Source organism: Amblyraja radiata, chromosome 20 (assembly GCF_010909765.2).
Source record: "Amblyraja radiata isolate CabotCenter1 chromosome 20, sAmbRad1.1.pri, whole genome shotgun sequence".
NCBI classification, from domain to species: domain Eukaryota; kingdom Metazoa; phylum Chordata; class Chondrichthyes; order Rajiformes; family Rajidae; genus Amblyraja; species Amblyraja radiata.
The window spans coordinates 20121335-20135736 of NC_045975.1; the positions used below are offsets into that span (position 1 = coordinate 20121335).

At 42.9% G+C, this 14402-nt stretch overlaps 1 protein-coding gene across 3 annotated transcripts in view; it reads left to right on the forward strand.

Moving 5' to 3' along the window:
* The window catches only part of LOC116984660, a 147717-nt gene that overhangs the window by 92753 nt on the left and 40562 nt on the right, over positions 1–14402 (forward strand). For all 3 annotated transcript variants that reach the window (XM_033038948.1, XM_033038949.1, XM_033038950.1), the window contains 3 exons: positions 3405–3453; positions 6410–6530; positions 9919–10013. In XM_033038948.1, the coding sequence (XP_032894839.1) occupies positions 3405–3453; positions 6410–6530; positions 9919–10013 (265 nt within the window). The remainder of the gene's footprint in view (positions 1–3404; positions 3454–6409; positions 6531–9918; positions 10014–14402) is intronic.

The following is a 14402-nucleotide window of genomic DNA, read 5'->3' on the forward strand; positions in this document are numbered from 1 at the left end:
CTATTTCAGCGGGTCAGGCAGCATCTCAGGAGCAAATGGGTAGGTGACGTTTTGGTTCGGGATCTTCTTCAGACTAATTGTAGGGCGGCGGGAGGGGTGGGGGGGGGGGGGGGTGGGGAGAGAACTGGAAGGAAGAGAAAAAAACAGGACAAATCGGGGCTGGTAACAGATGACCTTAGGCAAGGAGGTTCCCTGGTAGGCCAAGCTGTGTGAGCCCAAGAGGGATCCTTTGTTGCGACTGTGCAATTGGTTAACAGATCTTTAGTGAAGGAAGGGGTGGGGAGATGAGGTAGGGAGGTATTTGTAGAAGTTAACTAAAATTAGAGAATTCAATGTTTATACCACTGGGCTGTAAGCTACCTGAGCGGAAGATGTGATGTTGTTCCTCCAATTTGTGTGTGGCCTCACTTTGGCAATGGAGGAGGCCCAGGACGGAAGGTCAGTATGGGAATGGGAAGAGGAGTTATAATGATTAGCAACTGGGAGATCCAGTGGGCCTTGGAGAACCGAGAGTAACTATTTAGTGAAACGGTCACTAAGTCTACGAACAAGGACTATTCGACGTAACCGACAAAAAGGCCGGCATAGCAGGAGCCCATGTGAGTGCTCATAGCTACACCTTTAATTTGGAGAAAGTGAGAGGAGTCAAAAGGGTTGAGGGTGAGGACAAGTTCCGCATGGTCGAGGAGGGTGTTAGTAGAGGGAAATTGGTTGGGTCTCTGTTCAAGAAAGAAATGGAGGGCTTTGAGACCTTTCTGGTGGAATATGGGAGTGTAAAGGAACTGGATGTCCATGGTAAAGATGAGTGACTGGGGGCCTAAAAAATGATAGTTGTTAAAATAGTTGAAGGGCGTGTGAGGTCTCTTGGCCATTGGTGGGTAGGGATAGGACAGTGTTAGGGTAGATTAAAGGTATGTGGAGATGAATTAAGTGGGACAGGTGCAGGCAGAAACCAGGGATCAGCTGGGGCAGTTCATCATGGATTTTGGGGAGGAAGTAGAAGCGGGCAGTACGGGGCGGGGGAATGATAAGGTTGGAGGCTGTGGAGAACAGATGGCCAGTGTTGTTGGGATATAAATGCCTGGTGCTTGTCTGTGGGGTCATAGTCAAGGGGTAGGTATGAAGATGTGTCCGAGAGCTGGCGCCTAGCCTCAGCACGGTAGAGGTCAGCACGCCAGACCCCAATGGCACCTCCCTTGTCATCAGGTTTTTTTGTGGGATTGTTGTGAAATGCGCGGAGGGTTGTGCATTCAGAGAGGGTGAGATTGGAGTGGGTAAGGGGAGCAGAGAAGGCAAGATGGTTGATGTTTTGGTGGCAGTTAGAAATAAAAACATCTAGAGAAGGTAGAAGGCTGGCAGGGGGAGTCCAAGAGGAGGAGGAATGTTGGAGATGGGAGAAGGGGTCATCATCGTTTTCACACCTTGCCCTTCCATATCTCTGTGTCTCCCTCTCCCCTGACGCTCAGTCTGAAGAAAGATCACGACCCAAGACATCACCCATTCCTTCAATCCAGAGATGCTGTCTGTCCTGCTGAGTTACTCCAGCATTTTGTGTCTATTTACAATGAGTTTGCTACATATAGGATTGTAGTGACCTTAAGGTTCTATCAGACTATATCCAATTGTCACGTGTATTAAAATGTGAAGTCCTGAGCCAATAATGAACTAACACCATGTAGGATGATCAATGAAGCCGAGATTGCAGCATGAACTTCAGTTGTGAATTGTGTAATCAGGTTGCAGCTGCTGAAGGAGGCCACCAGTGGTGCAGTTTCCATTGCAGATCCCCTGCAGGATGTACTCTAATTGTTTTTGTGAATATTCAACAAAAGTCTTCGGTGGTATATTAAAAATAAATGCAGGTTATTCTGAAACAGAATAAACAGATGAATAATCTCGAATGTAATTAGGTACTTGACAGATGCTGGAGAAATGTCGGGTGAAAAACACTGAACAATGCATATGTCAGAGCTAATTTCCTGTTATGGACACAAGATGGTGGAGTAACTCAGCGGGACAGGCAGCATCTCTGGAGAGAGGAATGTGTGATGTTTCAGGTTGAGACCCTTGCAACTGATTTCCTGGTGGACAGTTTTACTAGTAACATCTACCTTTGGTAAATTCATGCTCAAATGATTCAAATTTCTAGGCTATTAATCATGTCATCTAGTATTTCTCATTCTCTTTCTCTGATTTCCATTGCTGTACCTTTTGCATTTGTCTGTCTTTACCACATTGCAAAGTTTGCAGTGCATTTTGGCATTGGTCGTAACATCTAAGTACCAGCTCAGTTACATCCCAGAGAACCCATCATTGCTCTCAAGTTTCCCAGTGTTTCTCAACTTCTATTTTGAACTCCAACCAAATGAACATCCGCGCAAGCACCATACATTCTCAGTGTCTTAATTTTCCTGCTGCTTGTTGATTCTTGTCACAAATTCTTGGCAATCTGGATCATGTTCATATACCAAATAGTGTCCATTTTCAGCAGTGATTGAAATTTTTCTTTCAATACAATTTTCAAAATCATTGACAAAAGATCAGAGCAGTGGAAGCAAATATTCAGTCTGTCAATTTTCTCAGGGTTATAAAGGTCAACGGTTTCAAATTTTCTTGTAGGATAGCACATACTTTGCATTTTTTAAATTTGTTCAGATTGCTACTTCCTTTCTTTTGAAATCTTATAGGTATCTAAATTAAGCCTAGCTTTAACTTTTAGTTCCCAGTCCCTAAATGGCTAAGAGCAATAATTATTTGATGTATACTGTTTAACAAACAAAATGAAGTTTTAACAATATTTTTTAAATTCTATGTATCTACAAATTAATTTTCACTATGCTCGGAAATTACTTTGGTCACGTTTGTCTTTGGCTGTTTATGTGCAATTTTTGCAATATTGCTTCTTACTGTCCCCTCCAATGAGTTGTGTCAGGTTAAAAATAAGAGTATAAAAAATATTGAGTTATACTGGTTAATGCTTGGTAAATTTCAGTTGTGTCGGCAATAGAATACATTTGAACAAAATATGTTAAATAAAAACGGTTAGGCATGGCTTTGTACTGACTTCTTCCTACGATCTCCACTAAGTTTAAGGAATTCAAGGCATGTAGGAAGTGCACTATTTACATCCAAATACCTTATTTAATATGCTCAAACAACATGCCCGATCTATTACTTAAGAAGAATATGCATACTGTACTATTGTTAATTTTTGTTTAATTTCCAGTCGCACTTTCTGTGTAATAGTGACTGCTTTTGCCAAATTTCAAGGGAGAGTGTGCTTTGCACTGGTATTTACTCATATAGCGATCTTATAATGTAATAGTCAAATTTTAACCAAATGTTGTTCAACCGTCGTATTTAAATTGCATCATTCCTAATTATAGTTAATTCTCTTCAAACAGACAGCAAGCTTTATTTCATGTACTCACTGCCTATTCTGTATACAACACGGTAAGAAAATTACAAATAGAGTGCAATAATCTGTGATAAATATGACACAAATAATACAATGTTAGAAAGTTTATTTTGAAAATTCCTATTTTGCAAATTTGAATCTTGTACATGTGGGATTAATGTTCCAATTGAATATAAGATACATTTTTTAACAACTACAAATTCCACTAATAATAAATTTGATAATTTTATTTGAAACTGCGTATTCAGCTCTCCCTGTTTTAGGATATGGAAATTCTTGATGGAAGCTGCAGAGTGTACCAGACCATTTGAAAACTAACAGCACACTTGTTGAACAAAGTAATTCTTCCTTCCTTGGGTTAAAGGCAAGGAAGGAAGAATTACATTTTAATCAAAGCAAAAAGTAAACTGCTGGAAGAACTCAGCAGGTTAGGCAGCATCTGTGGAGGGAATGGACAGACGATATTTCAGGTTGGGACCCTACAGTCTGAGGGAGGAGAGTAGTCGATGTAGCAGAAAAAGAGAACAACCTCTTCCTCTCCACCTGTTCTCTCTGAGACAGTTAGTTATCAGTTTTCCAAGTCTGTGTAATAGCTTTCATCAATGGTTGGGCTCTACAAGTACTTTTCTTGCAATGGCATCCATGGATTCAATGATGGTTAAACAAGTGCTAATAATTCAGAAAACTATACTCTCTCAATAGCACTAATATTCAAAGTGACTTGGCTAGCATCTTTTACAAACTTTAGTGATGATGGAAGGTGCATGCACAAATTCCAGGTACAGGTAGTTCCTCCATAATGCATGTCTTCTTAACGCGAGTTGGATATACATGACATGAATTAGGAATCACCATTGTTGTACGTGGGCTGAATTGATTATAATACAATTTCAATCAGGAACTGGAGAACCAAAGTTACTTTGGAAATTGACAAGCAGATTGACAAATTGACACCTCCTCCTACTTACCCTTGGACCATGACCCCACTGACGAGCACCAGGCCACCATTTCTAGCACCATCACCGACTTCATCAATTCCCACGCCCTACCTGACCAAGCCTCCAAACTCATCGTTCCCCAGCCCCGCACGGCCCGTTTTTACCTTCTCCCCAAAATCCACAAACCCGGCTCTCCCGGCAGACCCATTGTCTCTGCGTGTTCGTGCCCCACCGAACTCATCTCCACATACCTTGACTCCATCCTATCCCCCTTGGTCAAATCCCTCCCCACCTATGTTCTAGACACCTCAGACACTCTCCGCCGCCTCCACGCATTCCACTCTCTGGGCCCTCACCCCCTCATCTTCACCATGGATGTCCGGTCACTCTACACCTCCATCCCCCACCAGGATGGCCTCAGAGCCCTCCGGTTCTTCCTCGACCAGAGGAGCAACCTATACCCAGCCACTGACACTCTCCTCCGCTTAGCGGAGTTGGTCCTCACCCTCAATAACTTTACATTTGACTCCTCCCATTTCCTCCAAACACAAGGCGTAGCTATGGGCACACGCATGGGCCCCAGCTACGCCTGCCTCTTTGTCGGGCACGTTGAACAATCCTTGTTCGAGACGTACCAGGGCCCCATCCCCGACCTCTACCTCCGCTACATTGACGACTGCTTTGGTGCCACCTCCTGCACCCACACACAACTGACTGACTTCATCCACTTCACCACCAACTTCCATCCGGCACTCCAATACACCTGGACGATTTCCGACACTTCCCTACCATTCCTTGACCTCACCATCTCCATCGCAGGGGACAGACTCCTGACCGACATACATTACAAACCCACTGACTCACATGGCTATCTGGACTACACGTCTTCCCACCCTGCCCCCTGTAAAGACTCCATCCCCTACTCCCAATTCCTCCGCCTGCGCCGCATCTGTTCCCAGGATGAGACATTTCATACCAGGGCATCGGAAATGTCCTCGTTCTTCAGGGAACGGGAATTCCCCTCCGCCACCATAGATGAGGCTCACACCAGGGTCTCATCCATACCCCGTAACACTGCTCTCTCTCCCCATCCCCGCACACGCAACAAGGGCAGAGTCCCTCTGGTCCTCACCTTTCACCCCACCAGCCGGCAAATACAACACATAATCCTCCGCCATTTCCGCCACCTCCAACGTGACCCCACCACTCGCCACATCTTCCCATCTCCCCCCATGTCTGCCTTCCGCAAAGACCGCTCCCTCCGCAACTCCCTCGTCAATTCTTCCTTTCCCTCCCGCACCACCCCCTCCCCGGGCACTTTCCGTTGCAACCGCAAGAAATGCAACACCTGTCCCTTCACCTCCCCCCTCGACTCCATTCAAGGTCCCAAGCAGTCGTTCCAGGTGCGACAAAGGTTCACCTGTATCTCCTCCAACCTCATCTACTGCATCCGCTGCTCTAGATGTCAGCTGATTTACATCGGTGAGACCAAGCGTAGGTTGGGCGATCGTTTCGCCGAACACCTCCGCTCAGTCCGCAATAACCTACCTGACCTCCCGGTGGCTCAGCACTTCAACTCCCCCTCCCATTCCCAATCCGACCTCTCTGTCCTGGGTCTCCTCCATTGCCAGAGTGAGCAACAGCGGAAATTGGAGGAACAGCACCTCATATTCCGTCTGGGGTCCTTGCGTCCTTATGGCATTAACATTGAATTCTCCCAATTTGGCTAGCCCGTGCTGTCTCCTCCCCTTCCTTAACCCTCTAGCTGTCTCCTCCCACCCTCCCATCCGCCCGCCCTCGGGCTCCTCCTCCTCCTCCCCTTTTCCTTCTTTCTTTCCCCACCCCCCATCAGTCTGAAGAAGGGTTTCGGCCCGAAACGTCGCCTATTTCCTTCGCTCCATAGATGCTGCTGCACCCGCTGAGTTTCCCCAGCAATTTTGTGTACCTCCAAGCAGAAAACAAAAGCTGTTTTGGGGGAAAGAAACTGTTTCTGTGTAACCTTCCAACAGAAATTTAATACCGTTGTCTTAAATTGAACATACTTCTCTTCAAGGAGGTGAGCTACTGTCAAGGAATGAGCCAGATTGCAGCCATTCTGCTGATGTATTTGAATGAAGAAGATGCATTCTGGGCTCTTTCTCAACTACTGACTGATCAGAAGCATGCAATGCATGGTAAGTACCTCAGCATTCTGAAAGAATGGTAAATATTTATCAGCATCCTAACTCTCTGTCCAAGTATTACATTCTGTTAACATGCATGATTTTTATTTGTTTATCACAGTATTGCTGAAAACGTTAAAAGTTCCAGAGCCAGAATAAGAGACATCATTCAGATGGGTGGATTTGAGCTCTATGAATTTAACCACATAATCTAGGCTATTGAATCAGTCGGGTAAAGTGACTTTGTTCTATTATTGAAGTGGACCTTTTTCAAATGGAATAGAACATAGAGCAGTACAGCAGAAGAACAGACCCTTCAGCGCACAATGTCTGTGCCGAACATGATGACAAGACCAACTGTTATCTTCCTGCACATTATCCATATTCCTCCATTCCATGCATATCCATATGCCTATCCAAAAGTCTTAAATGCCACAATCATACTGTATCTGCCTCAACCACCACCCCCGCTGTGAGTTCCAGGTACTCATCACCTTCTGTGTTAATTAAAAAAAACTTTTCCCTTCTCACCTTAAAGCTATACACTTTTTAGTATTTGATTTTTCCATCCTGGAAAAAAAGGTTCTGACTATCTGCCGTATCTATGCCTTTCATACTTTTACATGCTTCTAGCAGGATTCCCCGCCACCTCTGCCATTCCAGGGACAGCAATCTAAGTCTGTCCAACCTCTCTGTAGCTAGTACACCCAAATATAACCATGATTCTGGTAAATCTCTTTACACCAATTCCGAACCATCAACATCCTTCAAGTAATCAGGTGACGGGAACTGCACGTAATATACCAAATGCAGCCTAACCAAAGTCTTAAACTGCGTCCTGACGCTTATACTGAATGCAAGAGAGAGAGGGAGAGTATTCCGCTTAGAGCTGTGATAAGCTCAAGAGACCTGAAAATTGCCTCCCTTTTTGCCATCACACTTCCATGATTTTAAGCACAGAAATTTTAAACAAAGAGAGCTTAAGACATGACAAAAAACCAAAAGTTGCAGCGCCAAACAGGTATGGTAGGCAAAGCATGGATTATCTAAAAGGGATGTTACAGAATATACATGGTAGAAACAGAATCAATTTTAATTATAAATATTTGGTAGAAGAAAGACATTAAAATTGAAAATGGCCATCTTTAAAGGAATTAACAAACAAATAGCAATAATAAAAGCGTTCTTTAACTAGTCTTTCACTTGTTTTACAAAACTACTGTTGTGTGCAGTCATGGTCATACAGCGTGGAAACGGATACATTGGCCCAGGTGCTCCATGTTTCCTTTGTCATTTGTTAACTGTTTTACTGGAAGATTTAGTTAATCATTTCTATCATAACTAGAATATATTTTGATTTAATGTAAGCTCAACCATGAAAGTTTGGTGAGGAAAAAGAATGAATAATTGTTTAAAGATGTTTATCAGGCAGGCAGCTCAATTTTAGAGAGTTACAGTGTAGAGTTGTTATAGCCAAGTAACGTTGGTGAAAAAACCTACTTTGAAGTGACCTATTTTCCAATACTGGTGCCTACATTCACTGTTCTCATTCTTCATTAGGTATTTGCTGTTTTAGCAAAGGGATAAGGTAGAAACAAACAACTTATTTAAAAGCAGCTGTTCTACAATAAACTGTAAAATAAGCATTTCATCAATTGACATGTGTAGGGAATATCAAAAAGGTAAATGTTTAGTCTTAGAAAGTCCCGACAGTTGTGTGCAACATACCACTAACATCTAGATAATAAAGAGTTACAATCTTGGCCATTAAAGTTAAGGACACATCTAAAGGAAATTACTATTAACCAGCAGCATGATATTATCTCGAGTTGCTGTAAAACATGCCATTAAATATATCCATACTAATGAAAGAGATAATAAATTAAATGACTCGGCTTTTAATACCAGGGGCTCGGCAAAGCTTGATTTTTTTTTTTAGGTTTTACAGCTTTTGTTATCCCGAATTTCTGACAATGTATTTGAATAAAATGTGGGTAAAATCATATAAATATTGTTCATATGAATATAAATGCATGTATAGTGATATATGTACTTCCTCTTCTTGCATCTGCCGTGCACAGCCTAAATTTGTTCTGTTTGATCTTATTTGAAAGTGCATGCCGAGTTGATTGCATTCGTTGAAACAGGGCGGACCACGTGAAGGTTGCAATCTCCCACCCCAGTGATACATGTACTGAACTGTATACAAAAATGAATTTCACTGTACCTCTGTACACGTGACAATAAAGTGACATTGAATCATGGAATAGAGTACCATTGAAACATTTTGTATTGATTTTTAAAATTATATTAACTTTAGCAATCATTCCCTGAATGGTTTACAATCAATGACAGTATTTTTTTCCCTTTCCAACCAGCCTCGAAAATAGACGAGAAATGTTTGTTGCATGTTGGGTAAAATGTGTTTTCTAACATTATCAAAAATGCAATCAAGATACTTTTTTTAGAGTAACATTCCAAAACATCTATGTAACAGAGTAAGGGCGTTACAATACATCTGTGTTAAGGGTCTGTGCAATTACAATATTGAAACTAACATTCTAAAGAAGACTTGCATTATCCAGGCAAACTTTTACATTTTCATTTACATGCTGAAATGCAGGCTCATGTCAAGCAAGGCTGAATCATTGCTCAACACTTCCACATTTACTTCATAATATACATTTCATTTGAAAATAATCCAATTTTAATTTTCTGTTAGTTGAGATGGCGGGGGAGGGGGGGTTATTATCCAGAATAGTATTTACTGATTGTTTCTTTTTAGGAGTAACCAAAAATGTAAATTTAATTATCTTGATGCTTTTCATGGCACTAAAGTTTAGCTTGAAGCAACCTATGAGGAACAAACAGAGGTTAAACTGGATGCATTTAATTATTCCCTTGACTGTCGAAATAAACCGAACAACCCAAGGAATAATAACTTCTGGTCCTTAATTATACAACAGTTCTTAGAGATTTTCCAGTTCATATATTTAGTTGTAAAAGTTTACTGGGCTGATCTTTGATTAACTTGTGAATTTGTAATAAGTGGAAATTGAGTTTGGGCACTGTTTGTGCCTGAACTAGGAGTGCCAGGGTATGACTGAAATGAAGTCAAAGTGGAGCAGCTGTTGATGCATGCCTCTGCCAGGATCTTGCCCTCTTCATAAAAACAGATAATGGGCTGCTTGCCTTGCCATCAGCAGCTCTTGGCAAATAGCAAAGGACAGTAGAGTATACTGTTTGGAAGGGGGTTGGGTGAGATTTGGGATCAGGATTGTTCCTGGTCAGGTGAACAGAATCGGGAAAGAGTACAGTTGAATTTAATCAATGGAATGCAACGTAGTACCTTCTTAACTTTAAAGAAAGCCTAATTTATTTAATTATTATATTTTTACAGGATTTTTTATTCCTGGATTTCCAAAGCTCCAAAGATTTCAGGGACACCATGATCAGATTTTAAGCAAACTTATGCCAAAGCTCAAAAAACATTTGGTAAGAGGAATATTTATATTATAGAAATCGTACAAAAATGAATTACCTCTTGGTTCATTCCTGTACTCATCATTATGTTTATAATTTTTCCTTTTCAATCTGCATCTGGATATATTAGTGCCAAATGAAGTTCAGCATTAAGTACAGCCTCCTGCACTTCAAGGAATAAAGTCCCATCCTTGTAAATTTTCTCTGCACTCTTTCCAGTTTAACATCGTCCTTCCTTTAGCAGGGTGACCAATACTGAACACAGTACTCCAAATGCGGCCTCACCAAAGTGTTGGACAACTGTAACATAGCATCACAACTTCTTATCTCAATATCCTGAAAGGAAGACCAATGTAGCGAAAACCTTCTTGATTACCCTATCTACTTGTGCCACTACTTTCAATGAACAATGTACCTGCGTTCCTAGACACTACTCTACACCACTCCCCAGTGCCCTGCCATTCGTTGTAAAGATTCTGCTGTTTTGATTTGCCAAAATGCAACACCTTGCACTTATCTGCAATAAACCCCATTAACCATTCCTCAGCTCACTTGCCCTGCTGATCAAGATCTTGCTGTAATTTTTAATAACGATCGTTGCTATCTACGATACCACACTCTGTAGTATCATTTTGTCAATGTTATCCATATATCTGCAAGAGATGATAGTGTGTCTTTGATGTTGTCCTGTTTGTAGAAGGGAGTTTTTCTTCGGTTGCATTTCCTGCTGTGGCTGACTTGGCCTAGCCTTGACAGACAGACCCTCTCACAGCTTCCACAGGTGAAGTCTCCAGTTGTTGGATTGGCTGTTGCCTTTGATCATTTTGTGGCTTTGGCACTTGTCCTCCAGGGTCTTGAACCATTTGCTATTGTGCTGCATCATACCCGCCTCGTACATTCTCATCCAATTCGTTGATATAAACCTCAAACAGTAACGGGCCCAACTCTAATCCCTGAGACACGCCATGAGTCATAGGCATCGAGTCCAAAAATCAAACTTCCTCTGCTTCCTTCCATGAAGCCAATTCTCTATCCAGTCAGCTACCTCTTTCTTGACCCCGTGCAATCTAACCTGCCAGAGCAGCCTTATGACAATGTCTCCGGCTTTGCCTTCATCAACCTTTTTGGGTTTCTTCTTCAAAACCACAGTCAGATTCATAAGACACAATCGCCCGTGTACAAAACCATGCAGACTATCCCTAATAAGCTCATGTTTATCCAAATGAATATATACCTCATACATCAGAATCCTCTCCAGTAACTTGCCCACCACAGATGTTAAGCTCACTTGTCTATAATTCCCAGACTTTTCCTTGCAGCCTTTCTTAAATAGAAGCATAATATTAGCCACCATCTCACCTTCCAGCATCTCACCATGCCTAATAATGATTCATATATCTAATCCAGGGGTCGTGCAGTTTCTTCTCTCGTGTCCCATGGTATTTTTGGATACATCTGATCAGGCCCGGGAGATTTATCTGCCTTCCGAAGCCTGAGGATGTCCAACATCTCCTTGACCCTAATGTAGACTGTCCTCAAGACATTTCCATGAACTGTCCCAAGGCACCCAGTCATCATGTCTTTCTCCATGGTAAAAACAAAGGAGAAATACTCATTGAGAACTTTGCCCAACTCTTACGGCTCCACACAGAGATGACTGCTTTGATTTCTAAGGGGCCCTATTTCCCCTCTAGTTTCGTCTTTCCCTTAATGTAATAATAAAATCACTGGATTCTCCTTAGTATTATTACCTGTCCCTTTTTTGCCCTCCATATTTCCTTCTTAAGTATGCTCTTCAGTTCCCTAAACTCCTCCAGGGATGCATTTGATCCCAGTTGCCTATACCTGTTCCGTGACTCCTTCATTTTCCTGAGCAGAACCATTTCTCTTGTCATCCAAGCTTCCTTACTCCTACCCAGGGGCTGAAATGCCGGGGGTGGGGGGGGGGGGGGGGCAGATGGGACACGTCGTCCCCCCCTGTTTTGAGAGGTGGGGGACTATCCCCCCCATGTTTTTGTAATCCGGATTTTAAAACCCAGTGAAATCTCCGCTTTCCGCGACAGTGGGGGTGGGACTGCTGATCGAGGTAGCCGATTGGACGAGAGAGACGTCGGTCAGCAGGCAATTGGGACGGGACATGATGATTCAGCGCGATCATTGGAGGAGGGAGGTGTCGGTCAGAGGCAGAAGTAGGGGGGTGGGACTGAGGGTAGAGTGCGGTGATTGTAGGAGGGAGACTGGGCACAGACCTGCGCCTCATCCGCAGCCAGGAACGATCCCGGCACTCTGGCGCTATCCCGTCCCTACCCGAGTGCCCCCCCCACCGGTGGCCAGAGAGGTCGAGAGTCAGACGGGAGTTGTGCCTCCAGGTCCACAGCCAGCGCAGAGAAGCAGCGCTAAACCCAGCTCAACTCTGCCTGTCCCGCCAGGTTAGCCTACAACCCTGCCTGGGCTTGCGGGAAATATGGCCCAGGTTTACAGCCAGCGCGGAGAAGCAGCGCTGGTGTCTCGTCAGTCCAGGCAGGGCTGTAGGTTAACCCAGCGAGATAGGCAGAGTTGAGCTTGCGCGTGTGTGTGAGTGTGCGCATGCGCACGCGGCCGCCAAGAAATTCTGTCCCCCGGTCCCCTCCATATTTTGATAACGATTTCCGTGCCTGCTCCTACCTGCCTTGCCCTTCACCCTAACCAGAACATGCATGCCCTGAACTCTGATCACCACACTTTTAAAAGCATCCCACTTTCCAGATATTCCTTTGCTCCACTCAAATGTAGCAAGTTTCTGTCAAATACTATCAAAGTTGGCCTTTCCTCACTCCAGACTTTAAACTTGTGGGCCCACCATGTCCTTATCCATAACTATTTTAAAGCTGCTCTAAAGATTTGCTCATAATTTCAGTAGCTTGGTATTAAATTCCTTCATACTCCATAATATTGATGGGTATATTCTGCCTGGCCTACTAATGCACAAACTAGTCACACTCCGAACATGTGTCTTGATTATCATTGAAATGGTTAGGGAATATATTCAATGCAGGAAAATAGACCCTGACTTGATCTTGTAGAGTAATCCATTTGTTTGAGTTAATCATGTCCACCAAGGTGTTAATAGTAAGTAACTAAGCAACGTTTGTCGAATGACAAGATGGTGGTCTTTGTGTGACACAAATATAACTTGCAACTTCTCAGACAATACATGAATGCTCTCCAGGTCTTGCTGCACGAATGTAAGAACTATTTCATTCTTTGGGGTAATGCAAATGAAATTAAATATTTTGTGCTCATCAGAAAACATCCCCACTTCCGTCTTTAGGATGAAGGAAATGTCAGTGAGTCAGTTCAACTACCCATCTACAGGCTGTTAGTCTCGTAACTGCCTGGACTTGCTATCAGAGCTAATAAAAATTATATTAAAAAATCAAAACTTGTCAGTCTTTATTTGAATGCACATAGTGTTCACAATAAGACAGAAAAGATGATGGCACATATTACAATTTATGAGAATTACCGATCGGTATTGCGGAGATGTGGTTGCATGCTGACAAACACTGCTCTCTGCTCAATATGTGACCAGAAATCAAAACAAAAACTGCAGATGCTGGAAATCTATACTATTACTCAAACTCTCATCTTGTCCTCTTCCGGTTTGTTTTTTTTTTAAATTGGCGCAAAAACGGTACCCTATATCGCTAGGATTTTTTCGACACCTTACTCACCATTCTCCTATGCTCCAAGTGCACCACCCCCTCCCCCACACACCATCCCCTTCCTCTCCCCCACACACCATCCCCCTCCCCTCCCCCACATACCACCCCCCTCCCCTCCCCCACACATAACCCCCTCCCCATGCACTCCCACTCCCCCATGAAATGTAATGTTTCCAAGTTTGCTGATGATTCAAAAGTAGGTGGACAGGCAGATTGTGATAGATTTAGTGATTGGGTGACAACCTGCCAAATGAAGTTTAATGCAGATAAGTGTGACATTGGAGAAACCCTAAGGCAGATTGTTATGTAATCAGACAAAGACTACATATGAGTGAATTTTGGAGGAATCTGGGTAATCTAATGCATAAATCACAAAAAGTGAGCAAGCAGGTCCAATGAGTAGTTGAGAAGGCCAACGGTAAGTGAGCATTTATTGCAGAGGGGTTGGAGTTTAAGAATAGGAAAGTTTTGTTAAAGTTGTACTGGATGTTGGTGAGGCCAAGGTGGAATACCATTAGAGAGTTTTGGCTCACTTACCTATAAGTGGTTATTATAGCATTGGGGAGCAGTCCAAAAGAGATTTATTGGGCTAATTTCTGGATTGAGAGAGCTGCCCTGTCATGAGAAGCTAAATAGTTTATGTCTATATTCCTTGGAGTTTAGAAGAATAGGGGGTGTCCAAAGATCCTAATTTGGT